At 55.7% G+C, this 16,755-nt stretch overlaps 1 protein-coding gene across 4 annotated transcripts; it reads right to left on the reverse strand.

The window, feature by feature from the left end:
• Nucleotides 1-4,386: 4,386 nt before the first annotated feature.
• Nucleotides 4,387-16,697, reverse strand: LOC133349134 (mitochondrial fission regulator 1-like). Of its 4 annotated transcripts, none has more exons than XM_061562355.1 (9): nucleotides 16,133-16,697; nucleotides 15,326-15,430; nucleotides 13,899-13,991; nucleotides 12,545-12,649; nucleotides 11,319-11,434; nucleotides 9,914-10,179; nucleotides 9,378-9,642; nucleotides 8,415-8,595; nucleotides 4,387-7,954 (listed from the first exon to the last, which is right to left on the reverse strand). In XM_061562355.1, exons 2-9 carry the CDS (start codon nucleotides 15,380-15,382, stop codon nucleotides 7,829-7,831), a joined length of 1,209 nt encoding a protein of 402 aa, XP_061418339.1. In that variant the 5' UTR covers nucleotides 15,383-15,430; nucleotides 16,133-16,697; the 3' UTR covers nucleotides 4,387-7,828. The 4 variants fall into 4 exon arrangements, with proteins under 4 accessions (XP_061418339.1, XP_061418337.1, XP_061418338.1 ...); XM_061562353.1 differs by having other exon boundaries at nucleotides 13,899-13,994; XM_061562354.1 differs by having other exon boundaries at nucleotides 15,326-15,481.
• Nucleotides 16,698-16,755: the final 58 nt, after the last annotated feature.

Consider the following 16,755-nt stretch of genomic DNA (forward strand, 5'->3'; position numbering starts at 1 on the left):
CCGACAGCGGCAATGTCCGCCTCTTCGTTTTATAATCACTTACGCCAGGTGGGAAGAGTCAAATCCGCCAACATGCAGAGGAGTGGCCCTTGGATGAGACCGTGTGCTTCTGTGGGTAAAAAAAAAAATCAAAACCTGGTTGATAGGATGTGTAAAAGTGTTGCTTTTACGCAGGGCTTAATTTCACCCGGAGTTGCCCCGGGGCTGATTCCCCCCCCCCCCCCCCCCCGGGAAAATGTCCCATGAGAAATTAACCCCTCGCCTTTACCGATATTCCAAGCGTTGCACCCAGCCATAATGGAGGTGTGTTTATCGTCTATTAGTATCATATCCTTTTCTTTAGTTTTGTTTATGGTGAAAATAATGTTTGTGAATTGTATTGAGGGTTGCGGGAAGTGAGTCAAGACCGACACGCACACCACGTGTGCCACCATGACTAATACTGTACACGCTTCTAGCCTGCCGCGTGACAAGCGCGCATGTACGCACATCCACACGCAGCACACGCGCACAGCCCTGCGTAAATCATCCACTGCTGGATGAGTATGCCTGCCCCACTCCCTCGGGGCACCGTTCGTCACACTTGGCATGAGCCACGCGTTTCGGGGGGGGGGGGGAGTGTGGGATATTTTGTGACCATACTTCACCACGCTAATCAGTGCGGGGGGCAGGTGAAGGTGGTCACACTTGTTAGTGGTCGCTGATCCAATGCGCCGTCCAGGCTCAAGCCTGCGATCGCTGTCGAGATCGATATGAAAATCGTGCGCATTACAAGATTCGTGCTCACACACTCCGCGGTGCTTGGTTGCTTCGCAGTCGTGTAGCTAAATGTGATTTACCTACAGAGAGGTTATCATTGTAGGCTAATCGGCCTACCTGCCTTTGGAAATACTGTATCTCTTTTCAGCGGCATCTATTCAAGCAGACAAAACCAAGACTGGGGTGTGTCCTCCCTGAAGCCCATCGGCAGGGTTGTAGCTGGTAAAACGCAGTTGGTCTAAATTTATCATCAGCTGACAAAACGTCGTTTTTGATCGCGGTTAAACGGGGGCGCTGTTGTTATAGGCCGTGGAGCGGTGGTGCAGTGGTGAGCACGCTGCGCTATGATCCCGGCGATCAGTCTGACAACTCGAACCGCCACGGAACTCGAGGGGGTGGTGTCGTATTGGTCAGGACCACGACCGGCCGCTTTGTCGCTCGTGTTGCGGATGTTTACACACCGCACCAGGTGCTCATTTACGGCTGAGTCGACCTAGGGGAGGGCCCAGGACCAGTTTAGAGATCTGTCACTATTGATGCCAAGCGTGGCCGGGAATCGAACTCGGGGTGTAAGTCCGAGCTGATTTTGTTTAACCAGGCGAGAGACCACGACAGAGAAGTCTCATTTGCAAGCGTGACCCCGAGTCGTAGCAGAGTGCGTAGTGCAGTGCGCCAACGACTGCGCCACCGTTCCCCAGTCACATAGACACGCAGGGTCGCCCATGGGGGGGGGGGGGTTGCGGTGCTTGGGGCAACCCCCTACCCTGTGGCTTCCCCCGACGATTACAAACTAAACCGAAAGTATTACATCTGACACCGTGACGTCAAAGCGCGGGGGCTCCCCCAAAGCGCGGGGCCCGGGGCAGTCGCCCCAGCTTCGCCGTACACCGGTGACGGCTCCTCCGCCCGCACCACACACCGCGTACATACATGCACACTCAGTGCGCCCGCCTGTGCAGGGACACTTTGGCAGCAGCCAGCAGCACACGAGTCCACGGTGGTGCTATTCTATCACACGACACTTTTTTGCAGTAAATGTTGTATGAACCTTCATTTATATTTAAAAAAAAACAGTTTTGGAGAAAATGGTGCTTTCTTACACGGGCACTAAAGAGGCGACTTGAAAAAAAGAATAACTCAATTTAAACACTGTTCCTTAGCAACTACAGTTGTTAACAGGCCGCTATAGGGTGTTGTTGTATTAGGGTTGCCGCGATACGATATGATTGTACGGTACACGATAATCGCACGTGGTTTCGTGAACACATTATTGGTCGTTCCGAAGCCCGCATGAAGCAAAACGCCGACGATTTTGCCACCGCTGCAGCCGCGCTCGCTCGCTCGCTCCATCGTCTCGTTCCGCGTGCGACTTACGTAGCCAGACGCGTCACAGATTGTAGACAATGGAGGGTCTCGGTGATTGGTGGGTGGCGGGGCGAGAGGGGGCGGGGTGAGGGGGTTATGGTGCACGGCGGGGTTGTGTGGCGTGTAGCGGAGCGGCGCTGGAGAACTCTTTGACAGCAGCAATTTCTCTTCCAACTGGAAACCACAACTCGCCAATTCGTCGTCGCGTTCCATGACAACGTAACGAGGAATCGATGCTCGGCGCGTATCGTCTTATCGTGGCAACCCTGGTTATTGGTGGGATCGGGGGAGGGGTTACTGGGTTGGAGTTCTAAAGCTTCGATGTTCTTGCGGTCTGAATTCGTGTGACGGACCCATGCACACATTTAGCTTGCGTCGGAGTTTTCATTTGGTTAAAAACGTACCAAGAATGCCTCTCCCCCCCACTCATCCCCTACCCCCCCCACCACCTCTTCCCCCCCTCCCCCCATCTCGGAACTTGTGTTATTTTCTCTGTACACGTGAGCGTTTGACGATGATGATGATGTGTAAAATCACGACATTTGTTTCTTTTTTGTAGCATTTAATTACAAAACAATCTTTGAGATTTGTTTTTTGTGTACTCCCAATTTGTAGCGTTTTTAGAGCAAAGTCAATAAACGTGAGTGAACCTCTCCCGTCGACTCGAGCTCACTTGCCAGAGCCGTGGGTATTCATCAGCTACAGCAGAAGGTGGTAGTGGTGGTGTTGGTAGTGGTAGTGTTGGTGGGGGTAGTGGTGGTGTTGGTGGTAGTCGTGTTGGTGGTGGTCGTGTTGGTGGTGGTAGTGTTGGTGGTGGTGATGGAGGTAGTGGTGGTGTTGGTGGTGGTAGTGTTGGTGGTCGTGTTGGTGGGGGTAGTGGTGGTGTTGGTGGTGGTCGTGTTGGTAGTGGTGGTGTTGGTGGTAGTGATGGTGGTGGTGTTGGTGGGGGTAGTGGTGGTGTTGGTGGTGGTCGTGTTGGTAGTGTGCGTTCACCGTTTGCAAAGCGCCCGTTAAGAATGTTCGCGTCGTGTGCAGCTGGTGGCGAAGCAGAATACAATACCCGCTATATCCACTGCTGGATGAAGCTCCCACAGCCCCCCTCCCTGCCTCGTCTCGGCACGAGCGGCCGCGTGCGTCACCACCCGGGACTCGGGGAACGAGGTGGAGGAGAGGGGGTGGGGGGGGATGAGGGCAGGGGAGGCGTGGACTCACGGCAAGGCTCTGGGGGGTAAAGAGGACGAGGTGGAGACGGAGGAATGCCGCTGTGGAGAGGCGCTCTGCTGTACTCGTGAGCTGCGTGGGGCCCAAGACGCACCCCCCAGCCACGTGGTGACGTCCATTAGATAACACAGGTAGGAACAAGTTCCACACTGCCCACCAGGGATTATTTGTCTGTCTGTCGTGCATGGCCCCGCCCCACCAGAGCCCTCCCATTGGCTCGGGGGCGCCGACCAATGGGAGCGGTGGGTTGGGATTGGTGGGGGGGGTTAGTGGTGGGGCACCGCCGCCACTCGGGCCAATGAGGAGACGGGCGATGTTTCATTCACAAAAATGGAACTGGGGGAGGGTGGCTCCATTCATAAAATGGAACCCTTGAAAAGAAAAAAGCGGATCTTTTTGCCTCGTGTTTCTTTCAACATTCCCAGCCTTAAGGTGATTCAGTTGGGGGTGGGAGGGGTGGGGCTGGGTGGAGAGGGGAGGGTGGGGCGGGGCTGGGTGGGACGGGTGGGGTGGGGCTGGTCACCCCGTGGTGCCCTTATAAAACTCAACGTTTAACCTACACACGACACGATACACTACACTTATACAGGTAGGAACAGCTTCCACACTGCCCACCAGGGATTATTTGTCTGTCTGTCGTGCACGAATGCGCTGTCCAACCAAGTTCCTACCTGCCCACTCCGAAGGAACGTGTTTTGGAGATCATGGATGGGGGCGATTGGTCGGGACGGCACGTGCGTGGTTGCGCGAGTAACTTTGGTACCGTTCTTGAGACCAGGCCGATGATGGTGCTGATGGGGAATAGAACAGCGCTAGGCATCCCAACATATCCCAGGCCTCGCGACACCCCGACCACGCTCCGTCTTTCCGCGTTCAGCAATCTACTGCCCCTTGCAAATTAGATCGTTGCACGCCGCAAGCGCCCGATGATTGCCACACACTTCCCACGTGACGCGCTGAGCAATTCAATACAAGCCCCGCGTGACCGAGCACTCGTACAGGATGCACGCGACATTCTCAAGTTCATTGGGGTTTTGTTTAATAAAATTACTTTTAAAAGCAGTAGCTATGATCAAAGTTAAAAACCAAACTGAAACGTGCAGATAAAATGGGCCGCATGACAAACCCCACCTGGGTGGCAAAGGGGAAGAATTCATGGGGGGAGGGGGGGTGGAGCAGGCTGCGGCGTGGAGAGCGTGCAGGAGAAATGTTGAATATCCGCAGGGAACAGCAGCGCCAAGATGCAACACGAAACATGATGTGGATGCCGAACGCCGCGTTGACGCGTGATCTGTGCTTTGCGGCATTTGTAGCCGGGACATTCGTAGAATCGAGTTTGAGAACCAGCTCCCACAGAGCGAGGCGGGCCGGCATTTGAACAGAACCATTGCAAACAACTCCCGTTTAATCCACGCGTACATGCACGCCAAAACGTGCTCGCTTCGTTGCGACAATTTCCGAACCCCCTTCAGACAGCAGTTACCATCGCATCTCCGCCACGGGCGCCCACGTGACAAGCTTAATAGCTGTGCGAGTTCATCCACGTGACCCGCCTGCTCTCAGCGAAGGCCTGCTCTCAGCGAAGGCCTTCTCTCAGCGAAGGCCTGCTCCTTTCTCGAAAATGAGACGTCGTGGGTTTTCGAGTCTTTTAAATTGTCCAGGAAACACCCCCCCCTCCCTCCCCGTCATCGTTTGTAGTCTCAGCATCCCTTGTTGGAGAGACACGCGAGGTTCAAAGTGAATCGCTGGCAGAAAGGTACTGACCCCCCCATGTGCGCTACTTTGCGGCCCAACAACAGGAACGGTTCTGATCGCCCACAGAACAGAACGGCCGAGTGGCAGCAGAAGGAAGTCCGGCCCAGGACGTCTCCATGAGCTCCCCCCTGCTCCTCGTTGTAACCACGCCGCTCACGTCCGTCCAATAAATAACAACCGAGTTCGTGCCTCCTACGGAAAAGTTAAAAACGACAAACGTTTCGTGTTGTGTTGCCGCTACCACCACCACCACCACCACCACTACGTGTTGTTGTTGTTGCTGTTCGGCACGGACGTCCGGAACCATGCGCCGGGAGCTTCTTCGGCTCCTGAAGAAGACTCTCGGCACGTGGAGCAAACCGTCGGACAACAACGCGTAGCGATCGGCGCGACCCGAAACCACAGCGAGGAGAGAGGGGCACAGTTCAACAGGGGCTAACACCTCCGCGGCAGTCCTGCACCCGCGAGGTTCCAGCGTACAGCGCCGCCACATCGGCCCGAGCTGGCGTGGCCCATATTGTTGCCCGCCAGGGCAGACGTGCATAGACAAGACTCTTGCAAACATTTATCGCTTCGTCGATACGAAGCTCCGCGTCCTGCTTGCCGACCCACATACCGTGAGCTTTCTCCTACCACTCCTCTGCCGTTCGATTACCCACGGCGCAGACCGTCCGCGCGGAGGACTAATAACCGTGCTCGCAGGGGGAGGGAAAGTCAAACATCTGGCACGCCGCTCACCGGGTGAATTGGTTCGCGAGAGCCACCCCCCCCCGCCACCACCTCCTCCTCCTCGTCGGCGCCGTCGCCGTTGGAAGACGGGAAGTCTTTCCGGAAGCGCTCTGCGCGCGACATGAGCGGCTTGCGCCTCGCAATAGTTTTAAAGGGCACCCCCAGCGGCAGCCGTCGCTGTGCGGCACGAGGAGAATTAAGTCTGTTAAGTCTGCCAGGAGGATGGGGGGGGGGGGGGTGTGGAGCACTTTGTTATACTCGTGAGCCTGCTGCTCCTCACTCGTCGGCAGGTGAAACCACTCACTCTCAGGAACAACGGAGACACGCGGAGCGTTCCACGTCGCCACCCCCGCTCCACGCGGCTGAACGACAGCTGGAGCCGAGGAGGAGCCGAATCCACACGAGCATTTCCGGATTTATCCGGGTTTTTGTTTTAACTTGGGCCCACCGCTGCCTCCCGTTGCCCAGGATAATCGCGAATTGCCTCCGAGTCTCTCCCCGCCTTTCCCGTGGGTGTTTGCGGGTCGTGTCGCTCGCGACGCGTCGTCGTTGTCTTTGCGAGGCGCCGGCGTCCGCCGTTTCGTTCCGTGTGCCCGCCGGGAGCTCTTTCGGCGACCGAATTGAGTTCCCGTTCAGTGCTCGGTTCCTGAAGAAGCTCCCGGCGGCACGGGGAGCGAACCGTCGGACGTCGGCGCCGACCCGCAAGCTCGCGCGGGGAGGCCCACGCAGCGGCGCCGACTCGCAAGCACCTCGGCTGTGGAGCAGTCACCCGTCCCGCTCGCGTCACCCACCGCTCGCCTTTGTGCGTGCCGGGCAGAGCGGTGGACGGAGACCCCGAACGACGATTGGCGACAAGGCCGACGTGGAGAATGTGAAACCGTGCCCCAAATTAAAAAAAGATAAAAAGCGCAGCGCCGCAATTGCAGGTCTCCAGTGAAGGGTGCTGACACCCCCCCCTCCCCTCCACCTCCTAGACGGTATCTCTTGGTCTTCTCTTCCACACTGGACAGACACAAGAGGTGGCAGTACCCACAATTTACCCCACCACGCGTGAACCTGCTCAACGACTTCACCGTGCCGGACCCAATCCCTACCGCCGGGTGGACCGGGGTGGAACCGGACCGTGATGTCGTGGCCATTCCGCCAAGGCAGCATCCCAAACCCACGTTAAAAAAAAAAAAATGCCAAAACAAAACCACCCACGAGTCTCAAGCGTAAACCCTCCACTCCCCACGTGTCACCGAGTGGCCCCGGTCTCGCGTGCGATCAAGTGAACCTTTCCCCGTACAAACATCCGGGCCCCACCGCGTGTTCACCGGGTAACGCGTATATACAGTACAGCGAGCGCGTCTCCGAGAGCAGCGTCACCGTGACGACGCGGGCACCGTGTCACCGTGACGACGCGGGCACCGTGACGACGCGGGCACCGTGACGACGCGGGCACCGTGACGACGCGGGCACCGTGACGACGCGGGCACCGCGTCACCGTGACGACGCGGGCACCGCGTCACCGTGACGATGCGGGCACCGTGTCACGAGCGACGTGCGATCCGGAAACGCGCGTCGACGCTCGCAATCGGTTTGCCACACACGCACACACACACGCACACACACACACACACACGCACACACACACACACACACGCACTGCGGCCACCAGAGGCCGCTACATTCGTCACAAACAAATAAAACCACAGAGACGAGGCATTCGATTTGGGGAAAAAAGTCTAAAATCCAATCCGGGGACAATGGGACCGCACAGTCGCGCGTGGAGGCGCCATCGCCCGCACGCCTGCGGGGGGTTGAGGGCGGAAGTGTCCTTGACGCCCCCCCCCCCCCCCCCCCATGTGCGCTACTTTCCGGCCCAACACGCGGAACAGTTTTGATCGCCCACCAGAAGAGTCCGCAATGCGGCGCGTCCGTTCCGTCGGCGACGGCGCTCTCGCGATGACGCGGTGGTGGCGGCCGTGTGATGTTGGAGCGCCCGCATGGGCGGGGGTCAAGAGTGGACGAACAGAGGTGACCCCAGAGACGAGGATGAGGAGGTGGACGATGAGGAGGAGATGCCTTCGTAGTAGGGGTCGGTCAGGCTCCTGCCCGTCACCCTGAGGAGGTGACGGCCAAACTAACGGGGGAGAGGAGAACGAAACGCAAGTCAGCGTGGAAGCTCTCGACAATAACGTCATCATCATCAGCAGCACCATCGTCATCCTCGTACCAACATTATCAGCGTTATTATGTATGTTTAACTTCTCTCGCATCGTACGTAGCCAACCGTGCTAATCGGAGGTGCGATGGTCATGCCAAGATTATGACGATCATACCAAGATTATCACGATTGCAATAGCAACATCATTGTCGTGATACCATCTTATTCATAACGATCATCATCAGCATCGTCGTCATGACTGTAATGGTATCATCAGAGCAATGGACGATGCATTCACCGCTCGCGAGGTCGGTCTGTACGTGGCGAGCGCGCTGCGTCACCCACGCGAGTCTCCGCTCGTTCACCTCTCGCGACATCGGCGGGCTCTGCTTTCCGCAGTGGAAAAAGCAGTCCCAGCGCTGCAGCCCCCGCATACCTTGGGCACGTCGGGGCTGAACGCGTGTGGCGAGCTGGGGGAGAGGCCGGGTTCGGGGCTGCGCGGCGCGTGGCAGCGAGCGAACTTCCTGCGCAGGGCCTGCGCGATGAGGGCGGCCGGGTCGGACGGCGGGGTGATGCAGGCGCGCAACGGCCAGTGGACGGGACGCCCGCCCGGGGACCTGACCACCACCACCACCACCACAAACAAACAGCAGCAATTACAAGTTATAATCATCGGCAGCAGCGTCGTCAGCAAGAGGTAGAATCAACGTCATCATTGTCATCATCATCACCACCTGACCACGACCACAAGTAAACAGCAGCAATCACAAGTTATAATCATCGGCGGCAGCGTCGTCAGCAAGAGGTAGAATTAACGTCATCATTGTCATCATTATCATCACCTGACCACGACCACAAGTAAACAGCAGCAATCACAAGTTATAATCATCGGCAGCAGCGTTGTCAGCAAGAGGTAGAATCAACGTCATCATTGTCATCATTATCATCATCATCAGCTGTGATAGCAACGGGAGTGTGGCACTGATGTCACAATCATCACCAACATCACCAACATCACCAACATCACCAACAGCAGCGCCAAGCCGGGGCGCTGGTGGCTACGCTGCTGCACGTGGCTGCCTGTAGGAATCCGGCGATGTGCGGAGGCGTCAGCGAGGGTTGGTGCGTCACGGCACAGATGTTGCTGTGAAACTCCCTTCCCATGTAATGGGGGCGTCAAGGAGGCAAGTGTGGACTAATCGCCATCCGTCTCCATCTGTACAGTGTTGCCCCCTCGTGCAAGGCGTGGGTTTTCTATAACGTATTATAATAATAATAAACACAAATCATTAATTGGCTGAAACCATCTTACAGCGGCAGAACGCTCCTGAACAAGAGTCCCACGGACTCAGCGTGGCCGTCCCGGATGAACCGAAACGAAGAAGAAGACGTCTCTCACCTCTCCACCACGCGCAGCTTCACCGCTCCCAGGTTCCTCAGCACGTCCATCATGTCGGGCACGGCCTTCTTGCTCGCCGCGGCTCCTCCCTGGCTCTCGCTGCCGGTGGCGTCGGCCCCTCCCCCTCCCGCTCCGCGCAGACGCTGCTCGCGGCGCCGGCGGATCAGCTGCAGGGCGCCGGCCCCACCCTCGAGGACGGAGCATGCCGACGGGGGTGGGGGCAGAGGCGGGGGTGGAGGAGGAGCGGTGGGGCCCGGTGCAACCTCTGTTGGGGTGGAGGAGCAGGGAGGGGGTGGCGGGGTTGGAGTGCGCACAGATGACATCGTTCATTGTCATCGACGTCGTTGTTGTTATCATCGTCTCAGACGTCATCGTTATTGTCATCATTGTTTTTAGCATCAACATCGGCGTAATCATCCTCATTGTTATCGTCATAACAGCGAGGAGGGTGAGGCGGGCGAGGAGGGTGGGGAGGGCGGGGAGGGTGGGGAGGGTGGGGAGGGCGGGGAGGGTGGGGAGGGTGAGGCGGTGGTTACGTGTGGCATCTGTCCCCCCAGCTCCGGGCTGGGCCGTGACGATGGCGGCGATTTGTGCTCGCAAACGCGCCAACTCGGCTTCCAGCGTCGCGATCTTCACAAGGGCATCTGCTCCTCCTCCTGCTCCTCCTCCTGCTGCTCCTCCATCACCGTCGCCGGTCCCGTCCCTCCGCTCCCGGAGACTCGTGCTTCCCGGCAGCTCCCGCATGCCGCGCGTGTCGGAGCGCGGCGTGGAAGTGCCGGCGTTGAGGCGGAGTTCCGCCCGGCTGACGATGAAACGGGGGCGGTTAGTGGCAGCGGGGGTGGGAGCGACGGAAGCAGCTTGGCGTGTGGGAGCCGGGCGGAGCGTGACATCGCGGGACGGCGAGAGACGGCGACAGATGGACGAGGCCTTCATTGAGCACACGGGCCCAAAGCCTCATTGGGCCAAGCAGCGGGTTAATAAACAGCACTCCTACTGGTGCGATGTACGAGTTCACACGTGTCTTGAGAGTGAGAAAGGTTGTTATATAAGGGGCGTGGGGGGGGGAAAGGACGATGGGAGGGAATTCCAAACTGGAGCGGTGCGAGGGAAGAAGAAAGAAGTGAGGCGACCTGCCGTGTGGCAAATCAGCAGATGGGTGAGCGGCTGAGCGGGGTGGGTGAGTGTCTGAGCGAGTGGCTGAGCGGGGTGGGCGAGTGGTTGAGCGGGGTGGGTGAGCGAGTGGCTGAGTGGGTGGGTGAGAGAGTGGCTGAGCGGGTGGGCGAGTCGCTGAGCGGGTGGGCGAGTGGCTGAGCGGGCTGGTGAGTGAGTGGGTGAGAGAGTGGCTGAGCGGGTGGGCGAGTGGCTGAGTGGGTGGGTGAGTGGTTGAGTGGGTGGGTGAGTGGGTGAGTGGCTGAGCTGAGTGGGTGAGTGGCTAAGCGAGGTGGTGAGTGCGTGCAATGTTGTGACCTGCGGTGCCATGGTTGCACACAAGTGTGGATGAAACTAAACGATCCTCCCAACACAGGTGGAGGAATCAACCGAATGAAGCTCCTGGAAACATTAATCATGGTAGTTGCGCTACAAGAGTGACAAGGAGGCAACCGACTTGTGCGAATCAGCGAGTGCTGGATCATCAATAAATCGGACCTGCCGATGATTGATGACGATGATGAATTAGCTTGGGCAGCGCCTCTTGGCACAGTCTCGCCTTGTGGCTGTGGGCACAGGGGCCTGGCACCCAGAGGCTGGCGCCGACTCGGTTCAAGGTGTAACAGTGTCATAACACGACACTTCCGCTTGCAGCAGCAAGTGCGTTTCCTCCGCCACACAGCGGGGAATCAAGCCACGGCTGACATCAGTGGCGAATAATATACAAACCACAGCTCCACACATAGAGACAAAAAAAACAAAGTGTATCGGGATAACGTGCAGCGTGAGCACCTGCAGCAGCGGTTGGCCACCCCCTCCACGATGGGGAAGTATATCACTTCGGCGAAGCTGGGCACACTCGGGCTGGCTTCACAGGACGGAGCGCCGGGATGTTCTCCTGCCAGCAACTACAGGGCAGACGCAGGGCGGTGCCAGGGTGGGGAGCGGAGGTGCGGTTGTCAACGCACTGCAATACGGAGCTTTGAGTTCTCCCCCCGGGTTCAATTCCCGACCGCGGCTACCATCAGCGGTGATGATCTAAATCGGTCTCGGACCTCCCTTCTCTAGGTTTACTCTGCGAAGTTCCCGCCTCCATAGTTGCTCGCCAACAGCACTTGCCCCAACAGTCTGCGGAGGCTAACTTGGGGGATCTTTGTGGGCGAGCGTGTTGTGTTTAAGAGATTGTGTGTGTGTGTGTGCATATGCGTCTATCCAGCGGTAGTGTAGCGGTTAGCGTGCTGTGCTACAAAAGTGGTGACCCGAGTTCGATTCTCGCTCACAGCCAAACCTGTGATATGACCCGAGACCTCCCCTAAGTCGACTCAGCCTCAAACGAGTACCTGGTGTGGTGTGTGAACATCACCACTGCGGAGACAAAAGTGGCCGGGCGTGGTGTTGACCACCCACCCCCTCGTGGTGCTCGCAAACAGCACTTGCTCCTACCGTCTGTTAAGGCGACATGGGGGATATTTGCCTTTTTTTATCGTTTTGTGTCTATCCAAAATCGCTGTGATCAATGTGGCCGGTTTTCCATGGGGCAGGCTCGTAATGGCCACACGACGTTCGCAACCGTTTTGTTCACACTGCAGTAACTTCACGAGAGGCGGCGTGCCGCTCACCCTCCCGTTACACACGGAATGCAGAAACGCTTTCAACGTCAGTTTGGGGCAGAGGATGTGGACTACCGGAAGCGAGTTCGGCGCTTGTTGCAGAAGTTTAACGGTTCGAATCCAGCGGCCGCCCTGGTTATTACCGCGGTGTGGTATTAACCGAAAAAAATGCCACGTGCAGTCTGATTCGCAGCGGAGCTAAAGATCGCGAGAGTAGGTCATTGTGTAGTGGTCCAAATTGTAATATTACCTGCAATCATAACCCCCCCCCCCCTCCTGTGACAACATGGCAGTACTTCTTCTGACAAAGTCACAACTCTCCTGGGTAAACTAGCAGAATAATTAAATAATACAAACAGCAACAACAAGTTGGAAACTGCTTCAACCCCGCCGGGCAAAAGAACTCGCCTGCAGGTGTGGGGAGAGCCAGCGTGGGATGGGCAAGTGCGATGCGATCCAGCGCACCACGCTCCGTCTCCTCCCATACGGCCTCCCCTGCAAAACGCTGAACACCTGCCACAGTGACGCACACACACACACTTAGACAAAGATCCCCCGTATAGCCTCAACAGACTGTTGGATCAAGTGCTGTTAGTGAGCACCTATGAAGGCCGGGTGGCCAGCAGCATGCCCTGGCCACCTTTGTCTCCCTCGTGGCAATGCTTTCACACGCCGCACCAGGTACTCATTTGAGGCCGAGTCGAGCTAGGGGAGGCCCAGAACCGGTTCAGATAATCATCACCGGTGTTGGCCATGAGCGGACGTTGAACCCGGGTCGTCAGGTTCGTAGCGCAGTATGCTAACTGCCGCACTACCGCTCCCCACACACACACGCGATTAAGTCTTCTGTAGCACCGCAGTTCAAACGTAGACATCTTCCTCCTGTCTGCTGCATTGATTGCCCACGTTTCACGCGCGCTCATCGCAGTCGGGTGCCAAGTAATGTTCTACCGAGCCTGGTTTTTGCGGCTCTACGTGCGCCTCTACATGCAATGTGTCAGGTCTCACAAGCCATGCAGGTTGAGCCTGGAAAGTGTTTGGATGAGTGACTACCAACTACTATGCACAAAAAGGTTGTTCCTGAAATACCAGGTTGATTCAGGGGTGGCATTAACCCCATTATATACACACAGGCATTCCTCGTTTTACGTGATTTTGTGGTATGCCATTTTGTAATAACGCTGCGCCCTTTGTATTTAGGCTTTTTACTGACGTACACGAGACAATTTTTTAAATAACGTCACCCGCAACGCGACATACGCCACCTCCTAGCCTGGCACCGCGACCCAATGGCATTGCCAGCAGCTAGTGTGGTACAGTAACTTAGTGCGCTATACCGTGCAGCGTCTCGCCGCGTGCACTACGGCGCTCTTCCCTTTGTCTCGTGTCTCTCGTTGTGATCGTACGCTGTCAGGTTTTACGCGTCTCCATCCACTGTATTTCTTTATTTGAATTTTATAGGAAGTATATTCGAGTTTATTTTAAAGTATTATATTGTGTGTACATGTATTGTATTGATAGAGGCGAGGATAATATAGGCGATTATGTCTGCGAGTGTTGAGTAAAATCCCCTAACCCCCTCCTTTACCATTATTTCTTGTGCTTGACATCGCGTGCGTCAAGCAGTGCCTGTATATGTTTTAAAACTTGCTATGTGCAAGATGCAGAATATCCACGCCTGTCATTTCGAGAACACCTTCTGGTGTCCGACGCTTGCCGAGTGAGCGACGTGCGTTGTGGCCTTGCTCTGTGCAGTTCTCACAAAGGAAAGGAACGGAGCATCCTGGATCTTGGAGCCGATTCTTCGGATGAGACTCCGCGAGCTTCCCCCGCTGGTGACGACACCCACGCTGCACTGCTGGCAACGAGAGGGGAAGAGTCGCGTTCCCGTAAAAAAATCAGCTTTCGTACCGCCGCTATCGGGAGCGTCGATTCAAGGTATATGCGAAGCACAAGACTTATAAAGCTAGAGGGTGTCCATCCTTTACTCAAACCCAAGCGAGAGCCCATTAATAATAATCATTTACACTTGTAAAGGGGGATTTTATCAGTAGATCCAAATGCATCCCTGTGTATGGAATGCTGGAAACAAACAGAACCTGCAGGGTAGACGGCCACAACTAGGGGGTGAAGGCCAATTTAAAGCGGCGAGTTTTCTGGATGGACTCAAAGAGCTCTCACGACTTTGGGAGCTGCGCTACCAAAAGCACAAAACGCGTTCTTCCACAGTCTGGCAGCTGCGCTGGCACAAGCTCGACCACCACAGGAACAAGGCCCTGACCTTCGGAGTCCTTAGATGAAGGCAATCCGAAGATGTCAGCGACCTCGTATGGAGAGTCACACACGAACCAGTTCCTGCGAACACTGCGGGGCTAACCCACTCGGAGCCTTGCAGGTCAGCAGCAAGCAGCAGCAGGACCTTATAGTGCACTCAATACTTTACTGGTAGCCAGTGAAGAGACTAGCGAGCGAGCGGGTGTGTGATGATGATGTTGTGTGCTCCCAACACGGTGTGTGTGCATGAAGTACACCTCGCTCGGAATCCATTGCCTCAAACGTCGCCTATTAAATATTTCCTTTTAAAGACCCGCGCCTGTGATTAGCGCGGTTGGCTACGTACGGTGCGAAAGAAGTTCAACACGCATACACACAGCGGTGTTACTGTTGATGAACGCGTTTGGTTATTTGACGTAATAAATTATGAAACACTGGACTGATACGTTAGTGATCTTCATCAATGGATCGCAGAACGCTGTACACAATATGCATAAGAAATAAGCACGAAAACCTATCAAGAAAGGGCCTGAAAATAACACTAAGCGCCTTCTCCAGTAGGAATGTTTGAAATCGCAATTGAAGCGGAATCTCTCATAGCTTGTGAGGCAGCGTTCCAAAGTCCGCAGTATGTGGGTTGTAAAGTGTTCTTGTTAGTTTTGATGCCTTGCCAAAGCTTGGAAATTGGTGCACTTATGCAACTTTAACTTGTAAACTTTAAATATTTTCCGGATTTATTGTTGGTGATTTGCTTACCTTTCCAATACTTTGCGCCGTTTGTTGTTGCAACTTTCTCACTCGCCCCTACTGGACCACATCTGTGCAACAAAGCGCTTCACGGTTCATCGGATTATCCCCGGGATACAAACTAAAAGGGTGAAACCGCTCAATCTCGGCGGTGAAGATCGTTCTCACCTCGTCAGCGTCTTCACCGAAGTAGTCGAGCAGAATCTCGATGGCACGCAGCACCATGTCGTCTCATCGCTCTCCGCCTTCTCCTGTCCCCCTCGACAACACCGACTCAAGAGACAAAGATCCCCACCACGTGAAGAAGCCTTCAACCACAGCTGGCTGGGGGGGGGGGGGCAGGTGCCGTGAGCGAGTTAGCACAACATATGGAAGGCCGGAACTGCGCACGAGGGGGTTGGGGGGTTGGCAGCAACCACGCCCGGCCGCCTTTGTCTCCCCAGTGTCGATGCTTTACTACACACAGCACAAGGTACTCATTTGAGGCCGAGTCGACCTAGGGGAGGCCCAGAACCGATTTGAGAATCGCTATCACGGTGGTGTCGTCGGTGGCCGTGAGCGGGAAACCGAGGCCGGGTTCGCAGGGTGAGGGGTGAAGGTGCAGCCCCTGCAACTGCTTTGCTCACTCCACTGCTGGATTCTATATTTTTGGGCCTATTCTCCCACGTTGGGCAGACTTCTCGGAAGAGACGTCTGTGAACATAGGGAGCTTTATAGCTCATCGCATTCCTGCGAGCGTAAATAAACATGAATACTCTGAGATGTAGAGCGAGAGAGAGAGAGAGAGTGAGTGTCACCCCAACCCGCAGTGAACCGGCGTGGTGAAGTATGGTCACACAGCCTCCACGCGTAGGGCCGACCCCGGCCTTCATCGAGCAGTGGATAGAGCTTGGCTCAGGGATGGCATTGACATCATTATGACGCGTGGGTACATTCGAGACTCAACCCCGATGTAAATGTGATGTAAACGCTTACCTGTGATTAATAACGACGATGGTTATTTACAATAATCGATCCCCATCACCTGCCCCTGCACTCGAAGTCAATGGCTTCGAACACCCCGCCACCGCCGTGTAACGCCGCCTGCCATTGGCCAACTGCTCTTTTCAAATCCTCCAATGGGGGCGCGGTGTCAATTGCTGGCGGGGAACCAATCCAAAGCGCTGTTGTAAAATTTATAATAACTTTCAGCGAATTTTTATCAAGAAACTTCAAATGGTTCCCCATTTCAATAAAACCACATAATATTATACTGTGACTTCTAGAACAGTTTAATATTTAGAAAAAAACAATATAGGAGCGCAAGTTAACGGCGGCCATCTTGAGTAAGGGAAGCCGCCGCCTACAACCCGTCACGTGACCGAGCGTGTCGATCCGGTGACGTCACTACAGCCAAACCCCAATTGGTGTATCTCAATAAAATACTCGTTTTCCTTATCAGTGTGGCTTTCTCAGATGAATATTATACCATCAAGAGTCGTAACCGGAACCGTCGCCTATTAAACATTGACGTCGTTGCTAGTTATCCCGTACAAACATGGCCGCCTCAGGGATTCAATCGATTTCGTTGGCGGGCTTCTGCCCCCCCCCCGCCAACT

The sequence above is a fragment of the Lethenteron reissneri genome, chromosome 29 (assembly GCF_015708825.2).
Source record: "Lethenteron reissneri isolate LAM-NWPU_2019-01 chromosome 29, ASM1570882v1, whole genome shotgun sequence".
Classification (NCBI taxonomy): Eukaryota; Metazoa; Chordata; class Hyperoartia; order Petromyzontiformes; family Petromyzontidae; genus Lethenteron; species Lethenteron reissneri.